Source organism: Grampus griseus (assembly GCF_964374135.1).
Source record: "Grampus griseus genome assembly, chromosome: 10".
In the NCBI taxonomy this organism is placed as follows: Eukaryota; Metazoa; Chordata; class Mammalia; order Artiodactyla; family Delphinidae; genus Grampus; species Grampus griseus.
The window spans coordinates 62,012,368-62,030,918 of NC_139004.1; the positions used below are offsets into that span (position 1 = coordinate 62,012,368).

At 46.6% G+C, this 18,551-nt stretch overlaps 1 protein-coding gene across 1 annotated transcript in view; it reads right to left on the bottom strand.

Moving 5' to 3' along the window:
- Window positions 1-305: 305 nt before the first annotated feature.
- Window positions 306-18,551, bottom strand: part of CDCP1 (CUB domain containing protein 1) — a gene marked incomplete at both ends in the record, with an annotated part of 52,649 nt that continues 34,403 nt past the window's right edge. The window contains 5 exons of the mRNA XM_082664435.1: window positions 306-738; window positions 3,363-3,450; window positions 5,488-5,853; window positions 7,245-7,625; window positions 8,664-8,885. Of these exons, the coding sequence (XP_082520561.1) occupies window positions 306-738; window positions 3,363-3,450; window positions 5,488-5,853; window positions 7,245-7,625; window positions 8,664-8,885 (1,490 nt within the window). The remainder of the gene's footprint in view (window positions 739-3,362; window positions 3,451-5,487; window positions 5,854-7,244; window positions 7,626-8,663; window positions 8,886-18,551) is intronic.

Below are 18,551 nucleotides of genomic sequence, written 5' to 3' on the forward strand. Positions count from 1 at the left end.
AAATCCAGGGCTCACTGCATCCCTGTCCTGCGTGATTCAGCCTCTCCCCTCTCATTATGGACTGGTTACAACCCAACCTGAGTTTAGAAGGACTTTCACTGTGATGATTGTATCCAGATCACAATTCATCATTTTCAATGTCTCAGCACTGGAATGAGTCCACTTGGAAATCAGAAGTTGGTGGCATCCAGAAAAACCTCCTGCTATCCTTCCACAGAATTCCTCTTCTTCAGGATTTCTGGGTGGGAACCCTAAAGGGCATCTCAGTGCCCTGCTTTATGTCAAGTCTTAGGGGTGGGTCCAAATTATTCCCCAGGCTCCATGGTCTCGTAGGTTTCTAGCAAGGGAGGGTCTGTGTTCCCATTGCTTATATTCCTGTTGCTGGGGTAGGAGAAGGTGTACGTTTCGCTCTCAGACTCAGAAAGGAAGCCAGAGGATGGCTCATCTTCGGTCAACTTTGCAGTTGGAGCCCTGGAGCATATGCGGGGTGGGGAGGGAGGGCAGTCCCCTGTGGGGCCCTGGAAGGGCCGGTAGGTGTCCACCTTTGGCTGGAGGAAGGACCCTTTGGAATCCTGCAGCAGATGCCCATACACCATGGTGTCATCGATTTCGGCATACACGTGGGATTCGTTGTCCTTCCGTCTTTTCTGAAACGTTTTTGGCCGCATCGGCATCTGGGTATTGACGTTACCATTGTAGATACCTACAGCTGGGCCCTTGTTGATCTTCTTTTTCCTACTGAGGAAGGGAACAAGACAGAAGTCAGGAAGAAAACGATCTTAGAGGCTCACCAACTGTACATCCCTACTGGAATGAAGATCATTCAGGGTTCTGACTGGGTCTCCCCCAAGTCCCTCAAATAGCTTAGCGTTTGAAACTGAAACTGCTGTCCTCAGCGAACAGTTAGAAAGGGACCAGCTTCTGTCTCCAGTTTTTAAGGTGGAAACAGGAGCAGAGAGTGGTTTAGAGAGGGCACTGTTAACACCCTCTGTGCCTGAGTTTGCTTTGATACCTGCGTGGTATCCAAAGGTAGAGACATCTGACAACCTCTCTTTCCTAGCAGAGACAGGTGGTGTCCCAAACCAACCACATCAAGCACGGGTGTACCTAGGCCAACCTTCTATAACTCTCTGAGTTCTTTCCTGTAGCTAATGCTTCATCTCAGTTTTGCATGGGCACAAACTACGACCATCTAGTTTCTAAATGATAGCATACGACACTCAGATACAACCTCAGGAAGGTTGTATCTTAGTTTTTAGCTGGAGTTGGGGACAGTAGGACTCAGCATCAGCAGAGGGATCCAGTCCCTTCAGCAGTAACCTCCAAAAGAGGAAAGAGCTACAAAGAAGACAAAAGTCAGGCTGGGGTGCCCAGGTTCCTCCCTAACACCATTAATGCTTGGTTTGTAATGTTCTTTGGTATTGGACATGGATGGGCATTTGCACTCCCTGCCTCGGAAAACAAAGCCTCGCCCTCCATCTCCACCAGTGAAAAGCAGGGGATGCTGACTTTTTAGCTGACCAGAGATTCAAATGGAGGACAGTAGCTCAATTAGCATAATGGACCACATAATGCATGGCTGGCGGTTCACTCATTGTGAACCTGTACTTTTCTCAGATAAAAATAAATCTAGTACATGTAGCTTGTAACACTGGGTTCCCTGGCCAGGATGACAGGCTGCAAGGCCTCCAGCCTGAAGCCTTGTAGCAATGCTCCGCCCATGTGCTCCTACAGCACCTTGCTTGTCCCCACCAAGCTCTTCTCACACTGTCCTGACACCGCCTCCTTATTTGCCTGCTTCTTTAGTCCCTCTGCCCCCATAGACGGCAGGAGAAAAGACTGTGTCTTGTGTATCCCCAGCACCTCTCCTGGTTCCTAGGGCCCAGGAGACCCTCAGGAAATACATGCTTCATGACCAAGTTCAACGGCACTGTCTGCCCTCCTTCTCATGGCAGGAACCCGTCCTCCCTCCCAACCCAACTTGGGGACAGACAAGCCTTATGCAAACCTGCCAGCCAGTGGCCTCCCCCACAGCAAGGCAGGGGCTGGTAATTCCCAGGCCGGGACTGGGGCACTTTAGGGATGGAGGCAAGTGCTGGCCCCTCCCCTCGTCCAATTCCCTCCTGATGAGGAACCTGGGGCCCAGTGTTAATGCCATGCTTTCCCATCTGGGTGGAACATACTGTGCACCCCAGACAGGAAAGTTTCCTGAGAGGAGTGATACAATGATGTTTCTTTAAAAGAAGTCCTTTTCCCTCATGCCAGATGTGTGCAATCACATTTCACAGAGAAGACGCCTCCCCCGAACCTGCCAACCCACCCTCATCAGTAGAGACATTTCTGATCAGCAATTTCAATTGTTTGCTCATGGCCCCAGTTAATAAAAAAAATTTTTTTTTAGTTTTTTGCTAAGGGAAATAGATTCCCCCCGCCCCCATGGCTTTAATTAGAAATAGGAGCAGAACTGATGAAATCTGGCAGCAGCATGTACTCTGTCTAAAAAGGTCAACACTTTCCTCTCATAAAACAGAAGCTGTTATCCTGAGGGGGTGGAAGGTGAGACTGAGTCAGTTAACTGGGTCTTCCTTCCTCTTGCCCACAGGGCTGGCTTTTTGATGCTTGTCTGGAGGCCAATAAACAAGCATAAAACAGACAGTTTGTTTAAGAAACTGGAGGAGAACAAGCTGGGCAGCGTGAGTGTGTTTTCCTCAAGGTGACGGGGGGAGCGGGTTCACAGGCCTGGTCTGGCAGGGTCTACGGGAGCGTTTTCCTGCCAAGATCACCCCTGTGAGGACCACAGTCTAATGAGCAGACAGTAAATGATTCACAGGGGACTTATGCTGAGGCAGCTGCGTAAAACTGCAGGCTAAAATGTCACCGCATGTGTACTTTTTTTCCTACTAGGTAGGGGATTTTTTGCCCCTCCAAGCATAATTCACATCCAGCAATATTATTTATTTTCCACTTCTCTTTTTTTTGGCCACGCCAGGTGGCTTGCAGGATCTTAGTTCCCCAAACAGGGATCCAACCCGCACCCTCGGCAGTGAAAGGTTGGAGTCCTAATTGCTGGACTGCCAGGGAATTCACCCCCTGCAATATTTATTTTTTTGGCCGCACTGCGTAGCACGTGGGACCTTAGTTCCCCGACCAAGGATTGAACCGGCGCCCCCTGCACTGGAAGCACGGAGTCTTAACCACTGGACCGCTAGGGAAGTACCCGCCCTGGCAATATTATTTAACATTGATCTTTGCGGGGGAAAATGGAAAGCAAGGGAAAAAGTCAATAATTAATGACAGCTCTGGTCTGTGTGATGTAAGGAGGTGTCAGCTCAGGTGAAGACAGTTCGAGAAATTCCACCTACTTCTTTTTCACAAAGCAAATGATGAGTCCGAGGGCAAACAGCAGTAAGGCGCCACCTCCCACCACCGCGAGGATGATGACAGTCAGGTCTGTGAACAGAGACACAAGGGAGGAGAATGGGGAGACACTTGGTGTCAGGCTGGTGATGAACTCCAGTAGACAGTCTTCAAAGATGGCTACCATCCATTCCTTCCCTCCTCGTACGCACATGCTGCTCCTCCCTTTAAGGGGAATCTGTTTCCTTTCCTCCTGAATATGGGCTGTGCTGGTGTGGACCTAACCTTTTAGAAACCTGGCAGCTTCCTGCGCTTCCTGAGGAAAAGCCAGCCACCATGTAAGAAGTCTGACTATGCTGAGACCATGCTGTGAGGAAGCCCAAGTAGCCATGTGGAGACTCCACGAGGAAGACAAACCAAGGCTCCCAGCCTTGAAAGTGAGCAAAGGTGAACCATCCCAGCCCCCCTCTAGCTATTCAAGGCATCTGGCTGAGGCCCCTCATATCTTAGAGCAGAGATGAGCCACCTGCTGTGCTCCATCCAAATTCCTGACCCATGGAATTGTGAGCAAAAAAAAAAAGGTTATTGTCTAAGCCACTAAATCTTGGAATAGTTTGTTATGCAGTGAAAGATAACTAAAACAAACTAGGGGACCTACCAGATCTATTCCAAAGGCTACTCCTGGCCTATCCCAGCTGTGCTCCCCTGATCGCCACAGCCCATGTTGGAGGAGAGAAGAGCAGGGGGTGTAGAAGAAAGCAAGGAGTCAAAAGTCAGAGGTGAAGGAGTTAAGGAGAGGGTTGTTTCATGTGTGCTGTCCTTCTCCTACAGTTGTACAAAGGAAAAAGAAAATATATCAGAGAGAGAGCCCTGCACCAAACCAGGATTTAGAATTTCTGGCTTGTTCAATAAGAAAACAAAAGGTGAGACTGTGAGAAAATAGGACTAGAAATAAATGACAGAAAATGAATGTAAGAGAGGAAGAAAACTCAGGAGCTAATCTGAGAGTGTGGGCGAGCTTTTCACTTGTGGCTTCTGGTCCCCGTCGGTTCTCTTGCTGCTAACCACCTGTTTGGCCTTGGGTGGACACATAGTCTATCTGACCACCCAGAAGGGAAGGGGCTGGGGAAAAAAACTCCGTGGTTCCAACACTCTGTGGTGCTCTGTGACTATCTTGGAATCAAGGGCTAACATGGCCCCACCACAGATTGCCTGAAACTCTTCAGTGGATACTACCACTTTGGGCATAAAGGCAAAATCCTCATCATGGCTCTGAGGCCCACGACTGAGGGCATTCAAGGATTCTAATGTTTCACTGGACTAAATAAAAAAAGCCAGCATCATGTATCTGTGTCACACTTTCCAGGTCCTCACAGTTTAATCACCAACATTGAATCCCCAGTGATAATTTTATGGGGTAGTTACAATCATCTATTCTCTGCAGAGGAAGATCAGAGGAGTAAAGAGACTTCCCCTATGTCAGAAAGAGGTTAATAGTAGATTGACTACCAAAATGCCCTAATTCTTCCCCTGCCCTGACCCATGTCCTTTATTTACTGTGTGATCCTGCAGCTCCTCCCATCAAGAAATGGAGTCTACCTGTCCACCCCTTGAATCTGGGCTGACCAAACCAATGCTGTCAAAGGGACAGGGTATGAGTTCCTAACCTAAGCGTCAGGACACCTTGCATGCTTCCCCCAGCCTCTCTTGGATCTCTCTGCCTCTGCCATGAGAACAGGCCCCAGTTTGGAGGATAAGAGACCATGCTGAGGAGAGCCAAGGAATCTCAGTTATCACGGCTGATCTTGGCTGGGCTCCAGACATGTGAGAGTGCCCGGCCAAGACTGACAAAGTCCTCTAACCAACCTGCAGCTGCCCACAGGTGCTTGAGTGAATGAACCCTGACATGCCCAGCTCAGAACTGCCCAGCCAACATGTGAGCAATAACAAATGGCTGTTTTTAAGCCACTGAGTTCTGGGGTGGTTTGTTATACAGTATTATTGACACAACAGCTGACTGATACATGGACAGCCAGGACTCAAATCCATGCTTTCTGACTTGCCTTCCAGTCTTGCTCCTGATCCCTCAGCTACCAACTGCTATCCACCACCACCCCCGAAAGACCTTACCCATGGTCCTTGGGGTAAGCGAGACCCAGAAAAGCAGGTCCAGCTGCTTCTTGCTCATGGGGCTGCAGTTGGAGATGTTGACCCAGAAGCTGTGATAGTGGAAGCTTGGCTTGGGCAGCACCTCCTCCTCCAGGCTGAAGATCTCCTCGGTGTGGGCCCGCTGCTCCTGGATGATCATGAACGCACGCCCTGTCTGGCAGACCACGCCCGTCCGCTCTTTGAGGAAGGTCAGGCAGGCCACCTGGTCTTGGGGCACGCTGATGTTCCAGGACATGGAGGTGAGGGATGGTAGGCCCTTGTCCCAGTTAGGGGTCCTCAGGTAGACCTTGCTTTTCGTGTCCAGGGTCACTGTGAAAACACCTTCCTCTGCAGGAAAAGGAAGAGAATCCACTCAGATGTTGTTTCACTCAATCAGGATGGAGAGAATAGGAGGGTGGAGGAGATGATGCTATACTGTCCAGACTACAGAGCTTCCTGCCATGATGGAGAGGCTCTGGATCTGCACTGGCTAAGAGAGTAGCCACAGCCGCATGTGTCTGTTGAAGACTTGAAACGTGCTTGGTGTGACTGAAGACCTGAATTTTTAATTTTGTTTACTATTAATTTAAATTTAAATTGCCACGTGTGGCCAGTGGCTACCATATTGGTCAGCAAAGGAATAGAGTCTCAGATTAGGTTCTCGGGCCTTTTGAAAAAACCAACCAAACAACCAACCAAACAAACAAACACAAAACAGGCCAGTTTGCCAAACTGGTGGTTGTCTCAGCTTCCTTTCAGAAATGCCCTCAATGGAGCTAATGTCTATCCAACGCCCTGCTCCATGGTGGGACTGGTGTATACTGATTTCTATTTTGCAGATTTAGAAAACTTCAGGTTCTGGGAAGAATTCTTTCTGGTTGCAAAGTTGAAAGGGTCTCTGACATGTCAACTAATCCACTCCTTATCTTCAGGTGAGATAAAACCCCAACACTCCACATTGAGGACGGTGTGTCTTATTTTCAAAGATTCCCCAGAAGGAGTTTCTCTGGTAACCTTGGAGATACCAGGCAACGTGGAATGACCTTAATCTTACGGCCAGATTCATTTCCCTCCCACTCATGCCTCTGAGAACAAAATTACAGGGTAAACCTTGAATTAAGGTCTTGGTCAATTTTAAAAATGAACTTAGCAACTTGTAGTGGTGACTGTGAATTTTAAAATCAACAATGTAGAGTTCACCGTTGTGACCAATTTAAACCTCACTTGCTGCCTGAGAAGATCATACACTAGCCTCCCAGGAGGGGTCTGCTCCCTCATGCAGGAGAACGCTCTAGAGATTCATCTCTCTCCCAGTATTCCTTCCTCTGTGCCCTCCAAACTGCGTTCTGAATTGTCAAAGCAGAATCATAAAAATATCTGCATAAGGATTTGTATGTTACCACTTCAAGAATCCAGGACTTGGGAATATTTGGTTAGTTCTCATTTATGCCCTGCCTGCTTCCAAAAAAGCCTTGAACCTGATTATTTGTTCTGCTGCCTACCAACCATCACCTCCCACTGTCAGACAGTCTTATTTCTAACTCCTGGAATTTTCCACACTAGGTTAATGGTAAAGTCAGGATTAGGACTCATCATCTTGTATAAGGAACAGCCCACTCAGCTATCCCTTCTCTTCAAATTGACAATTGAGACGATCAGAAAACCAAAATAAGATAAGTGTCCCCATAAGAAAGGCTAAGAGGGCATCGAGATGGGGAGAGAGTGAAAGACCACCTTACCTTTGAAGTGGGGGACAAAGGACACGGTCAGGCTCTGCCTGGAGGCCTCTTGCTGGAAGCTGGGGGCAAAGGCACGGAGGGTCACCGAGACGTTCTGCTTCACCTGAATCTGCTCGATGGAGCCTCCAGAGCAGAAGGAGCCGAAGTAAAGGTCCTGGCCGGGAACGGCACTGGCCACGAGGTAGCTGAAGCTGGTGTTGCAAACCCTCTCGTGAGTGTGCTGCTGCAGCTTCTGGGCAGGCACCAGTGCCAGGCTGATGCTGTCTTTGGGCACCAGCAGCTTCCAGGAGAAGTCGTGCAGCTGCACAGGCAGTTGGAGGATGTACCACGGCACCTGGAGCGAGTAGGCCTTCCTGTGGCAGTACCGGTGGTCCAGGCAGCCTACGAAAGAGGGGTTCGTGGTACCCAGGCTGGGAGGAAACCGGAAGTGCATCCTCTCCAGCTCTCAAGTCAGCCCGAGGCTTTCTCGCTTTTCCCTTTGGTCTCTCCTCTCCTGCTCTGTCCTGCGCTCCTGCCTCCTTGACGCCCCTTTCCTAGCTTCCCTCCTGCTCTTGCATTCTTACTCTCCACTAAACTGGCAGAACAACTTCTGGGGAGTATTCAGGGTTGAAATTTTCTCTTCTTGTTTGCTCAAGTTCTCAACTAAGACAACCTGTGTCTTAGATGCTAAGTGCCACGTGGGCAGGGTACAGGTTTTTCCCTTCACCCAGCCCTGCTGCCCAGTGTGCCTGCCTGTGGGGAGGCAGTTCGCGTAGTGGTTAGAGCTGGGAGCAGAGTTGGGGAGATCTCAGCTGGCGTTTCAGCTCTGCCGCTTCCTAATGGGGTGGCCTCGGGCTGGCTGCTTTGCCTCTCGCGGCTTTAGCTACTGCCTCAGTGGAGACCCTAAGAGCATCCACATCAGAGATGATGGTGGCCCAGCAAGGAGGTGACTATTGGTTTTGCTGCCCTCCACTGATTAAACATTTCTATGTGACTAGCACATGTCGGGGCATGGCTAGTAGCTAAAGGGATAAAAAATGGAAGAAGCCAAAGTTTTTGAGCTCAAGACTTGGTCTCATGCAACAGAAGACAAGTGAGCAGTGAGCGTGGAAGCAGGGGGCATGCGCATGGGGGAGGTTGGGGAAGGCTACGAGGTTTCACAGGAGGGAGACTGGAGGCTGGACAGAGGAGACGTGAGCATGGACACGGCGGATGCCACTTGCTTCTGAAAGATGCATGTTCCCACGGAGGCTGCTGGTCTCAAAGTGGGTGTGTTTCCACCTTGCTCTGTGCTTCTTGGTTGCCCTTGCTCACCCTCACTGCCGGGGGCATTTCTGATCATACTATTTACAAACCACCCAGTGGACCCCACTAAGACAGGGCAGGGAGGGGAGAACTCCCACAGCCTGGGAGGAGCACACTGAAGGGGCAGGGGCGTACTTATGGTTTTCTCGGCGTTGATCCACAGGCGTGTCAGATCATCACAAAGGAAGGAGATCTTGTGTTTGGAGCCAGCTGTCAGGGTGAGGTTGGTGCTGCAGGTCCGAGAGTCCAGACACACGAAGCAGCCGGGGACAAATTTGCGGCTCAGTTTGCCGGGCCGTTGCTCGATGGTCAGTGACATGGCTTGCTCGTTACTCAAGTCAACCACGTAGGTTTTATCTGGAACCACAAACAGAAAACAGGCATGAAGAATGGATCAGGATGAGCCCCGTGAGATGGCAAAAATGAGCACAAAATCTCTCATGGCTGGGGGACACTGGGAAATTTTTTTATTATTAAGAAAACATTACGATAGCTTGAAACAAAATTTAAAAAGAAAGTCAGTGGATTGCATTTTGTCCATCCTTATGTAACTGCTTTCATTTCTTCAAACTCATTTTAGTCCTTGTGCGTATGCATGCATATTTTCGCCTATTTAACAGTATGGTGTATATAAAATTTTATACTCAGATTTTACTTCATTATTTTATGCAGATACACTTATTTTACCATATAGTTTTCATATGCACTAAGCTTTTAAAATATTCATTAAGCTTAGTCATCTAAGGGAGATTTAGCATCACCTATTTAAATATTCTCCCTCTATGAAGAGTAATTAACAACAGCTGGTATTAGTGCAGGGATACAAGATTCACAGACAGGATGGAACCATAGATAGTATAATTTAATCTCTAATAAATGCTACATTTCAAATAAATGACAAAAAGAAGTATTCCATAGGTTGGGCCAGGAGAATGGTCTCTCCCATTAGTAAAAGAATAAAATTACACTAGTACTTCAAAGCAGTCACCAAAATAAAAACAAAGAGAATATCTTTATAAATGTGGAATAATTATAAAAATTATAATAATTATAATTATAATTATAATATATAATTAATTATATATTATATAATTATATAATTATAATTATATAAATAATTATATAATTATATAATATATATAATATATATTATATATATAATATAATTATATATAATTATACAATTATATAATTATATAATTAATTATAATATATAATTAATTAATATATAATTATAATAAAATATAATAATTATAATAATAATTAAAAATTATAAATGTGGAATAATTATAAAAATTATAAATTTTAAATAATTATAAAATTTATAAAATTATAAATTTTATAAAATTATAAAAGCAAAAAAATAAATAAAGATTAAAATATCTTTCTGACTTAGGTACCATAAATAATGTTTAAAGGACAAGGGACACACTGGGAGAAAATATTTTCTACAGAGAATGATGGAGAAGTTCACAGTAAAGGAAATATAAATGTCCAAGTAGCCAAAATATGAAGTGTTGTTAATATCACTTGTAATACTACTTATAACCAGAGAAAAGCAAATTAAAAGAAAGTGTATAGTATAAAAATAAAAACCCTACACCCCTATAACCCAGCAGTGTGACATGCGTATATATGCCCTCATGTGTATGTCAGTGCCGTGACAGTGACTGGAGTAATACTGGAATAGTTAAACAGACCATGAAACTTTCACCAATGGAATATTACGCAGCAGTTAAAAAGAATGAGGGAGATCTAAATATACTGATATAAGAACCTCCAAGATATAGTATTAGGTAAAACAGCAAGTTGTAGAACCATATTTAGACTATGACACCATTTGATGATAAAGTCTCTATGTAAAATGAAATAGTGATTTCTACATGTACATACTTATGTATGTATGTACTTAATATTTAAATGAAGAGAAAAAAGATTTGGAGAGAAATATAACAAACCCATAATTGTGGTTACCCTAGGAGGGGGGTCTGGAAGTAGGGACAATACAGATGGTCAGGGGGGATTTTAGCTTTGTCTGTGATGTTTGAATTTTGAGTTAGAAAATATGTATGTATTTCTTATATAATTAGGAAAAACTGCCCAATTATTGTTTTTTTAGGTCACTTCTATGATTGTGCCACTAGAAGTAAAAGATTCTAATGAGCACATGTGCATGTTTAGTTTTTATCTGTTTCCTCAGGATAAAATCCCAGAACTGATTGTTAGGTGAGAGAATAGGAATATTTTTTCAACTATTTAGAATGGATTACCAGACTACTTTATAAAAGAGTCATTTCACTTTATAATGTCATCCCTAGAAGGCTCTACACTATGAACCCCTGCAAATCACTTTTTACTGAGTTGCTTTTTAATTTCATTCGTTCTGCTTTTACAGAAGCCATCAAGTTAGGAAGATGCCTATGCAAGGTGGTGCTGCCTTTGCAAGTCATGGGTTTTGCCGATGTGCCTATCAGGTATCTTAGCCTCTCTGCCTGCAGCTCCAGTGAATAAATAAGTCCCGTGCCAGTTGGGAAAGCTCTGTTTCCCAAGAGAGTCTGCTAGGCTTCCTCCTTCCTGGTAACAGAAACCATATACTTAATAGAATTGTTCCTTTTGAACTGGCTGCCAGGGATCTCAGTGTCAAATTAGGAGCAAAATTAGGGAAATGTCTTATGGTTGTCACATCTGCTGACTCCTTTCTTTAGTTCTTATTGCTTATGTCTAGGTAAATTTTACTGTAAGTTCTAATAGTGCTTTAATCAGAGAGATGACATACCCAGAGCTGGAGTATATATGCTAATGTTGTTAACTTAAATATGATTTGATTTAGAAAATGGTTAGCTTTTCAATCTCCTAGCCCCACATTCAGCTCATATCTTACTGTCCTTTAAAATTTATCTTCGTTGGGCTTCCCTGGTGGCGCAGTGGTTGAGAGTCCGCCTGCCGATGCAGGGGACACGGGTTCGTGCCCTGGTCCGGGGAGATCCCACATGCCGCGGAGCGGCTGGGCCCATGAGCCGTGGCCGTTGAGCCTTCGCGTCCGGAGCCTGTGCTCCGCAACGGGAGAGGCCACAACAGGTGAGAGGACCACATACCGCAAAAAAAAAAAAATATCTTTGTTGTTACCTCTGGGAAACCCTCCCTACCCCTACCCTGGCTGTGTTAGGAGCCCTTTTGCTTCTGAAACCCCACTCACCCTTATCGAGGTCCAATCACAGGTTGCAGGAGGCTCCCTACCCGCTCCCTCTTTCCTAATTTGTACGGTATCAAAGTAGTGCACGCACAGAATTTAAAGCAGGGTTTCTCTGGCTTGGCACTATTGACATTTGGGGCAGGGTAATTCTTCGTTGTGGGGCTGTCCTGTGCACTGTAAGATGTTTAGCAGCATCCCTGGCCTCCACCCACTAGATGCCAGTAGCACCCCTATGGCCCTCCATTATAACAACCAGAAATGTCTTCAGACATTGTCACATGTCCCTTGGGGGGCAAATTGCTCCTGGCTGAGAACCACTGGTTTAACGAATCAAATAGTTTTCTAAGGTTTGTTATGAAAACAAAACTCCCTCCCCACTGTGACCACTCCCCAGAATAACAACTTTCAACTCTTTTAGCAGGTTCTCTTTACAATTACATCCACAGCACCCAACAACATGCTTCTATTGCTGCTTCTAGATATTTCTGTTTCAGGGTTTTTTTTAAAATTAATTAATTAATTTATTTATTTTTGGCTGCGTTGTGTCATCATTGCTGCGCATGGGCTTTCTCTAGTTGTGGTGAGCGGGGGCTACTCTTTGTTGCGGTGCGCAGGCTTCCCACCGCAGTGGCTTCTCTTGTTGTGGAGCTCGGGCTCTAGGCACGTGGGCTCAGCAGTTGTGGCTCGTGGGCTCTAGAGTGCAGGCTCAGTGGTTGTGGCGCACGGACTCAGTTGCTCCACAGCATGTGGGATCTTCCTGCACCAGGGCTCGAACCTGTGTCCCCTGCATTGGCTTGATTTCTTAACCACTGCGCCACCAGGGGAGCCTGTTTCAGGTATTATTTGTTGGTTTCCCACAAAAGAAGATGAGGATTTCCTCTCCTTCACCCACACTCATGTCCCCCTGCCCACACCCCACACCTCGTATACAACATACACACACCCACAGTACACATGCCCAGCAAACATCCAAACCATACACTTGCTATCCACCCATCTTCCCAATCTTTACCATCATATTTTTAATGTTAGATCATTATTCTGTGTTGACATTATCATGCCTATGTAAACAATAGTAACACAGTGTTTACACAGTTACGTTATTTCCATGCTATTGATTCTCTTTCTTGCACAAGATTTTATTTCCCTAGAATTAGTTATTGCCGTTTAAATCATTTCCTTAGTTTCTATGTACTTATCAGTAATTTGACACCCAAACTCTCCCCCACTTGTATAAATCTCCTTTCAATACCTATGAGAACATTAGGTATATCATCAAGTTATCTTTCTGAAAAGTCTCTCCAGAGCCTTCTCAACTGCTCTCATCTAAAGGGGCCCAGGTATGGTCTTGGGTCCCCTTGTACCATCATCCTAAGATTCCCTTTGCCTCTCTCTTGAAAGAAAAGAATTTTTGGACGCACCTCGAGTCTTGCAGGATCTTACTTCCCCGACCAGGGACTGAACCCAGGCCAAGGGAGTGAACGCCAAATCCTAACCACTAGGCCACCAAGGAACTCCTGAGATTTCTTACTTATCCATGGGGATAAGTCAGAGGCCATAATGTGTCAACTCTTCCAGGACAAATTAAAGACTCACAGAGGGGCTTCCCTGGTGGCGCAGTGGTTAAGAATCCTCCTGCCAATGCAGGGGACATGGGTTTGATCCCTGGTCCGGGAAGATCCCACATGCCGCGGAGCAACTACGCCCACGAGCCACAACTACTGAGCTCACGCACCACAACTACTGAAGCCCGCGCGCCCTAGGGCCCATGCTCCGCAACAAGAAAAGCCACTGCAGTGAGAAGCCCGTGCACTGCAATGAAGAGTAGCCCCCCTTGCCGCAACTAGAGAAAGCCTGCATGCAGCAATGAAGACCCAACACAGCCAAAAATAAGTAAATAAAGACTCACAGAGCAGGAGTTACCCAAGAAAAAACAAAAACAACGCCAACATTTAGTTAAGGGCTCCAGGTTGCTTCTGGGGGGTTATAAAAGCTGAAAAAGAAGCAATGCAACTACTTCCACAACCAGCATTTACCCAGATCAGTTACTGGAAGTATGTGCTATAACATTCTGGAAACACATCCATCTACCTTATTTGAATCATGTTAACCCAGAAACCTACAGGGCTTGAAGATACACTCACTCTGCTGGTATTTTCAGAGCAAGTAAACGTATCTTCCAGAAGCTAGAAGAGGATGCAAAAGGTAGTAGGCTAGCAGTCTGCTCCCACTACAGGGAGTAACATAGACAGGTAGACTACTATTAACTCATATGATTGTTATCAGCAGGGCCATTTGAACCTTTTAGAAATAATATCAGAAAATGAGAGACAGGCTGTGTGGGACAACAGAGAAGTTCTCTCTCTACGGTGACTATTAGATGAAACTCCAAGAGGACCAAAATCATTTTTTATATCTCCAGGTAATGGAGTGGTAATAATGCCAGGTATGGCATGGTAGTATTGTACCATCAAAAAAGATGAGAGGGGCTTCCCTGGTGGCGCAGTGGTTGAGAGTCTGCCTGCCGATGCAGGGGACACGGGTTCGTGCCCCGGTCTGGGAGGATCCCACATGCCGCGGAGTGGCTGGGCCCGTGAGCCATGGCCGCTGAGCCTGCGCGCCCGGAGCCTGTGCTCCGCAACGGGAGAGGCCACAACAGCGAGAGGCCTGCGTACCGCAAAAAAAAAAAAAAAAAAAAAGAAAAGATGAGAGTGCGTTACGGAGCACTGAAAAACAAGATGTGTTGGGTGGAGACAAATGTAAATCAAGTTCTCTGACATTGCTGAACTGCACGTTTTGGGCAACGTAAGCCATCCATGCTCACACATCTGGTCACAGCTGGCCAGATCAGCCAGAGCAGCTTGTACATTACTCATCTTAAGACACAGGACACTTGTGCTCAAGTCATGGAAAGATATTCTCTGCAGGAGTCCCCTGGGTCTAGTTTTAGCTAAATTGATATTGTCAGCAAAGTAGAGAGAGAGAGTAGAGAGTAGGGTGTGGGGAGAGACAATCAGGTACAAGGTAACATCTGCCTGCTGCCCACATTCAGAATTTGTTTTTTTTCAGTCTGGGCCCACTGTAGTCAGGTCCTACTGTGCATGCTGAGGGGTCAGGGTGCCTCTGACAGCTGCTTCCACCCTTGGTGAGGCTCTGACTTTGCATGGTTGCTGTGACAGCCATCCTCTTTGGCTTGAGAAACCCTCCCAGCTCTGCCTCCACTCTGTTTTTGATGCTCTTGTCCTTGTCTGCTTCCCCCAGCAGCCAGGCTCCTGGTGCTCCCACTGTGTCCCATCTACCTTGCCCCTTCTGAGGGGTTGTGCCTTTGGGCAGTGCATCTGGCTCTCAAGCCACTTTGGACAAGAGGCTGCCTCCTGAGATTAGTGCGACAGTGTTTATGGAGGGCCTGGAATGCGCTGGAAACTGTGCTGAGTGTAGGAAAAGAGAGGAATAAGACAAGATGCCTGATTGGGAGTTTAGTGGGACACAGACATTCAGATGGATAAACGAGACATGGTAGTGATGGGGAGGGAGACAACAGAATGAACCACTGAATGGGGGTGGCCGTGGGAAATTGTTTGGAGGAATCCCCTTTTCCCTGCCACGTGCACCACAGGGACTGAACGTGGGGAGACGAGGAGGGGTGGCAGGTCAGTTTGGGACATGTCTTTAGAGGGTGTTGAGGAAACACTCCCTTTCTCCAGCCACAATCTCGAGGCCTCCCAGCATGCCCCACCCTGGAAGTGTCAAGAGTGGCACCTTCTTTAGTCTAAGCCTACCCCTTAGACACCACTGGCTGGGGATAGTGCTTGCTGACCTAGCAAAACTGAAGGGTGTGGAGCCTCACTGTCCAGGGGTCATTGACATAGGAGAAGGGCAGTCTCCCTGGGTAGGCAATGGGAGGCTCTGCTATGACCAAGGGGACCTGCACACACATGTACAACGACTCACTCCCAGCACCAAAGAAAGGAATGAAAGAAGAGCCCCTGTCAACCCAAGTTCAGAGACAGTGGCAATGTCAGAATGCCTTCTTCATGCTCCACTTTTTCCTAAAGACTCCCCCGCTAAGCCTCTGAACTTGTCCTTGCTGGGTACAAATCCCCTTCTCAATGCACACCCCTTCTCATGAAGCCTCCGTTCCCACTCAGTCACCATCCTCCTCCCCCAAACCAAAGCCACTCTGGGCTCACCCTGTTGCCTTTCCAGGTGCAAAAGAAAGCCATGAAGGTAAAAAGACCCTTTCAAGGGGGTTTGAGAAAACCCGAGAGTAAGACTCCAACAATATTAGTCTCTTGCCACAGTCTGAATAAGAAAATGAGTCAAAATCAGCCAGAGCAGGACCAAGAGACCCAAGAAAAATCCACCACTCCAAGTAACGACTGGTACAGACAGTAAGTGCAGAGCAAAGCCAGGGACTCCAGAGCTATCTGCTGGTCTCCAATGGCCCAGCTAGCCAACCACAGAGACTGAATCTTTAACAGGGAGGGTTAAAACAAAGTTGACAGTTTGTGAAAGGCTCCTTCATCCAGGGGATGAGTGTGTGTCACAAGTTCTCTGCTGATGGGGAGGAAAGAAAGGAAGAGGCAGGTGTGTGACAAGGAATGGAGGTGGGGTCCTTCGAGGTGGAGGACCAGACTGGGTCCTTCAATGTCCAAAGTCAGCCAGACATTGGGAATAAGGACTGGGTGAGCAGTGAGCACCTGAGACAAATTCCCCCTTAACACTTTATCTCCTGTGCAAGGAGGAAAAAGGGCTCAGCACTACTGCTGGGGCTGGGGAGAGGGGGCCCAGAGGAGAGGCATGATGTGTTTGGGGTGGCAGGGCACCCACCAAAAAGGCACACAGATGATTTGCTTCCAGCCATCTACCTCTTAGTGGTGTGTGTTGTAACCTACCTTATGCTGTAAACAACTAAAGACCCTCAGAAGGGACAAAAACTCGCCGTACAGAAAAATCACCAACCCCAGCCTCCATAACAGTGTCTGGAGGCCACAAATCCCACATAGATTAGGACACCTTCTTGCTAAGTGACTTGGAGTCATGCAGTGGCCTATCCAGGTCAGGGCAGTGGGGATACTTCATTCCCTGTGAGGGAATAAAGGGGAACAGAGAATTTTAAAACAATAATAAATCTGAGTAAATCCAGGCTTGTTTTTATTGTCACTATGCTCTAGGATTTCTAAACAATGTCAGTAATAAACTACTCTCCCTCACCAAAAATTGTTCTTTTCTTTCCGAAATTGTTTGTTTTCTTACAGAGAACATAATTTTTAAGCAGCTCTACTGAGCAATAATTGAATTACAATAATCTGTACATATCTAAGGTGTATATTTGCCTAGTTTTGAACCTATATACACACCTGTATATACATCAACATAATCAAGATAGTGAATATATTCATCACCCACAGAAATTTCCTTGTGCATCCCCCTCCCTCCTCTCACCACCCCTCAGGGTGTTAGGAGGGGTGTTTTGTGATGACTAAGCCATCCCAGGACTACCATTGGCTGGAGCAGTGACCTGAGGACCAAGCAAAGCTGAAGAGTGTGGCTCCTCACTGCCTAGGAGAAGGTGTATGTAGGGAGATCAGGAACCCTGGCGCAGACCACTGGGAGGCTTCGGCATGGCTGAAGTTGCTGGCAAACCATAGGAGTTTAACACAGATATGGACCAACCAACCATAAGTACAAAACAAACACAAGCATGGAACAACCACCCCTAGCACAGAACAACCAACCACAGTTGGGGAACAACCAATTACAAGCACAGAACAACCAACCACAAGCAGGGAACAGCCGACCACAAGCACTCAGGAAAGGACGCAGGGGACGACCCCTGCCAATACAAGTGCAGAGACAGTGCCAAGGTATGGAAGAGAGTCAAGTGGGTAGAGATGCCCACCAAAATTTCCTCTGAAACATCCATCATCTGTGCAAGAAAGTACAAGAGAGAAACCAGACCAACAGCATTTGTTACCACCAGCTGATGAAGAGAGTGAATGAAAATAACAGACAGAATCGGCTGACGCAGAACCGAGACCCCACCCTGGAGAACTCCGTCCATCCCAGTGATGCAGAGTGTATAGAGTCCTGGGCACCTACAACTATCCGCTGCATCCCCAGAGGAGCCCGTGGAGAAATGGCCACCCACGTAGAGACCAAATGTTACACCAATAGGGTACCCAGATTGCAACTATTAAAATAAAATCAACAAGATATGAAAAGAAAATAAAAAGAAGAAACTCCTTCTGGGAAGTGACCTCCTGCATCCTATAAGTCTCATCTGTCTTCTGGATTACAGGCTAATGTCTAAAGACCAGTGCTGTGTCTTTTTCAACTTTGTATCCCTTCCTTGACCTAGAGCCTTGCAGGATAACATTTAAAGAGTGCTTACTATCTGCCAGGCACTGCCACCTCATTGCTCCTCACAACACCCCTACGAGGACAGTCCTATTATCTCTACTTGAAGATAAACTGAGTCACACAGGAGTTAAGTGACTTGCCCAGGCTCACACAGTAAGTAGGGGAATCAGGATTTCGAATCCACGCAGGCCAATTCCAGAGTAAGTGCCTTTAACCACTGGGCCATGCTGCCTGCAAAACAAGCTGTCCACACATATTTACAGAACCAGACAAACGTGTGAGTGCACAGGGCTGGCAGCCTTGGGCAATCTCTTGAAACTTAGGGTCCACGTTGGGATTCAGAGGATCAAGATGGAGATGTCCAGAAATCAGAGCTCTCAGGGACTCCAGCATCGCCTAAGTAAAGATACTTCTGCTGGCCAAGTTCACTCACTTGCCTAGAAAAATGCAAACCATGCTTGATGTAA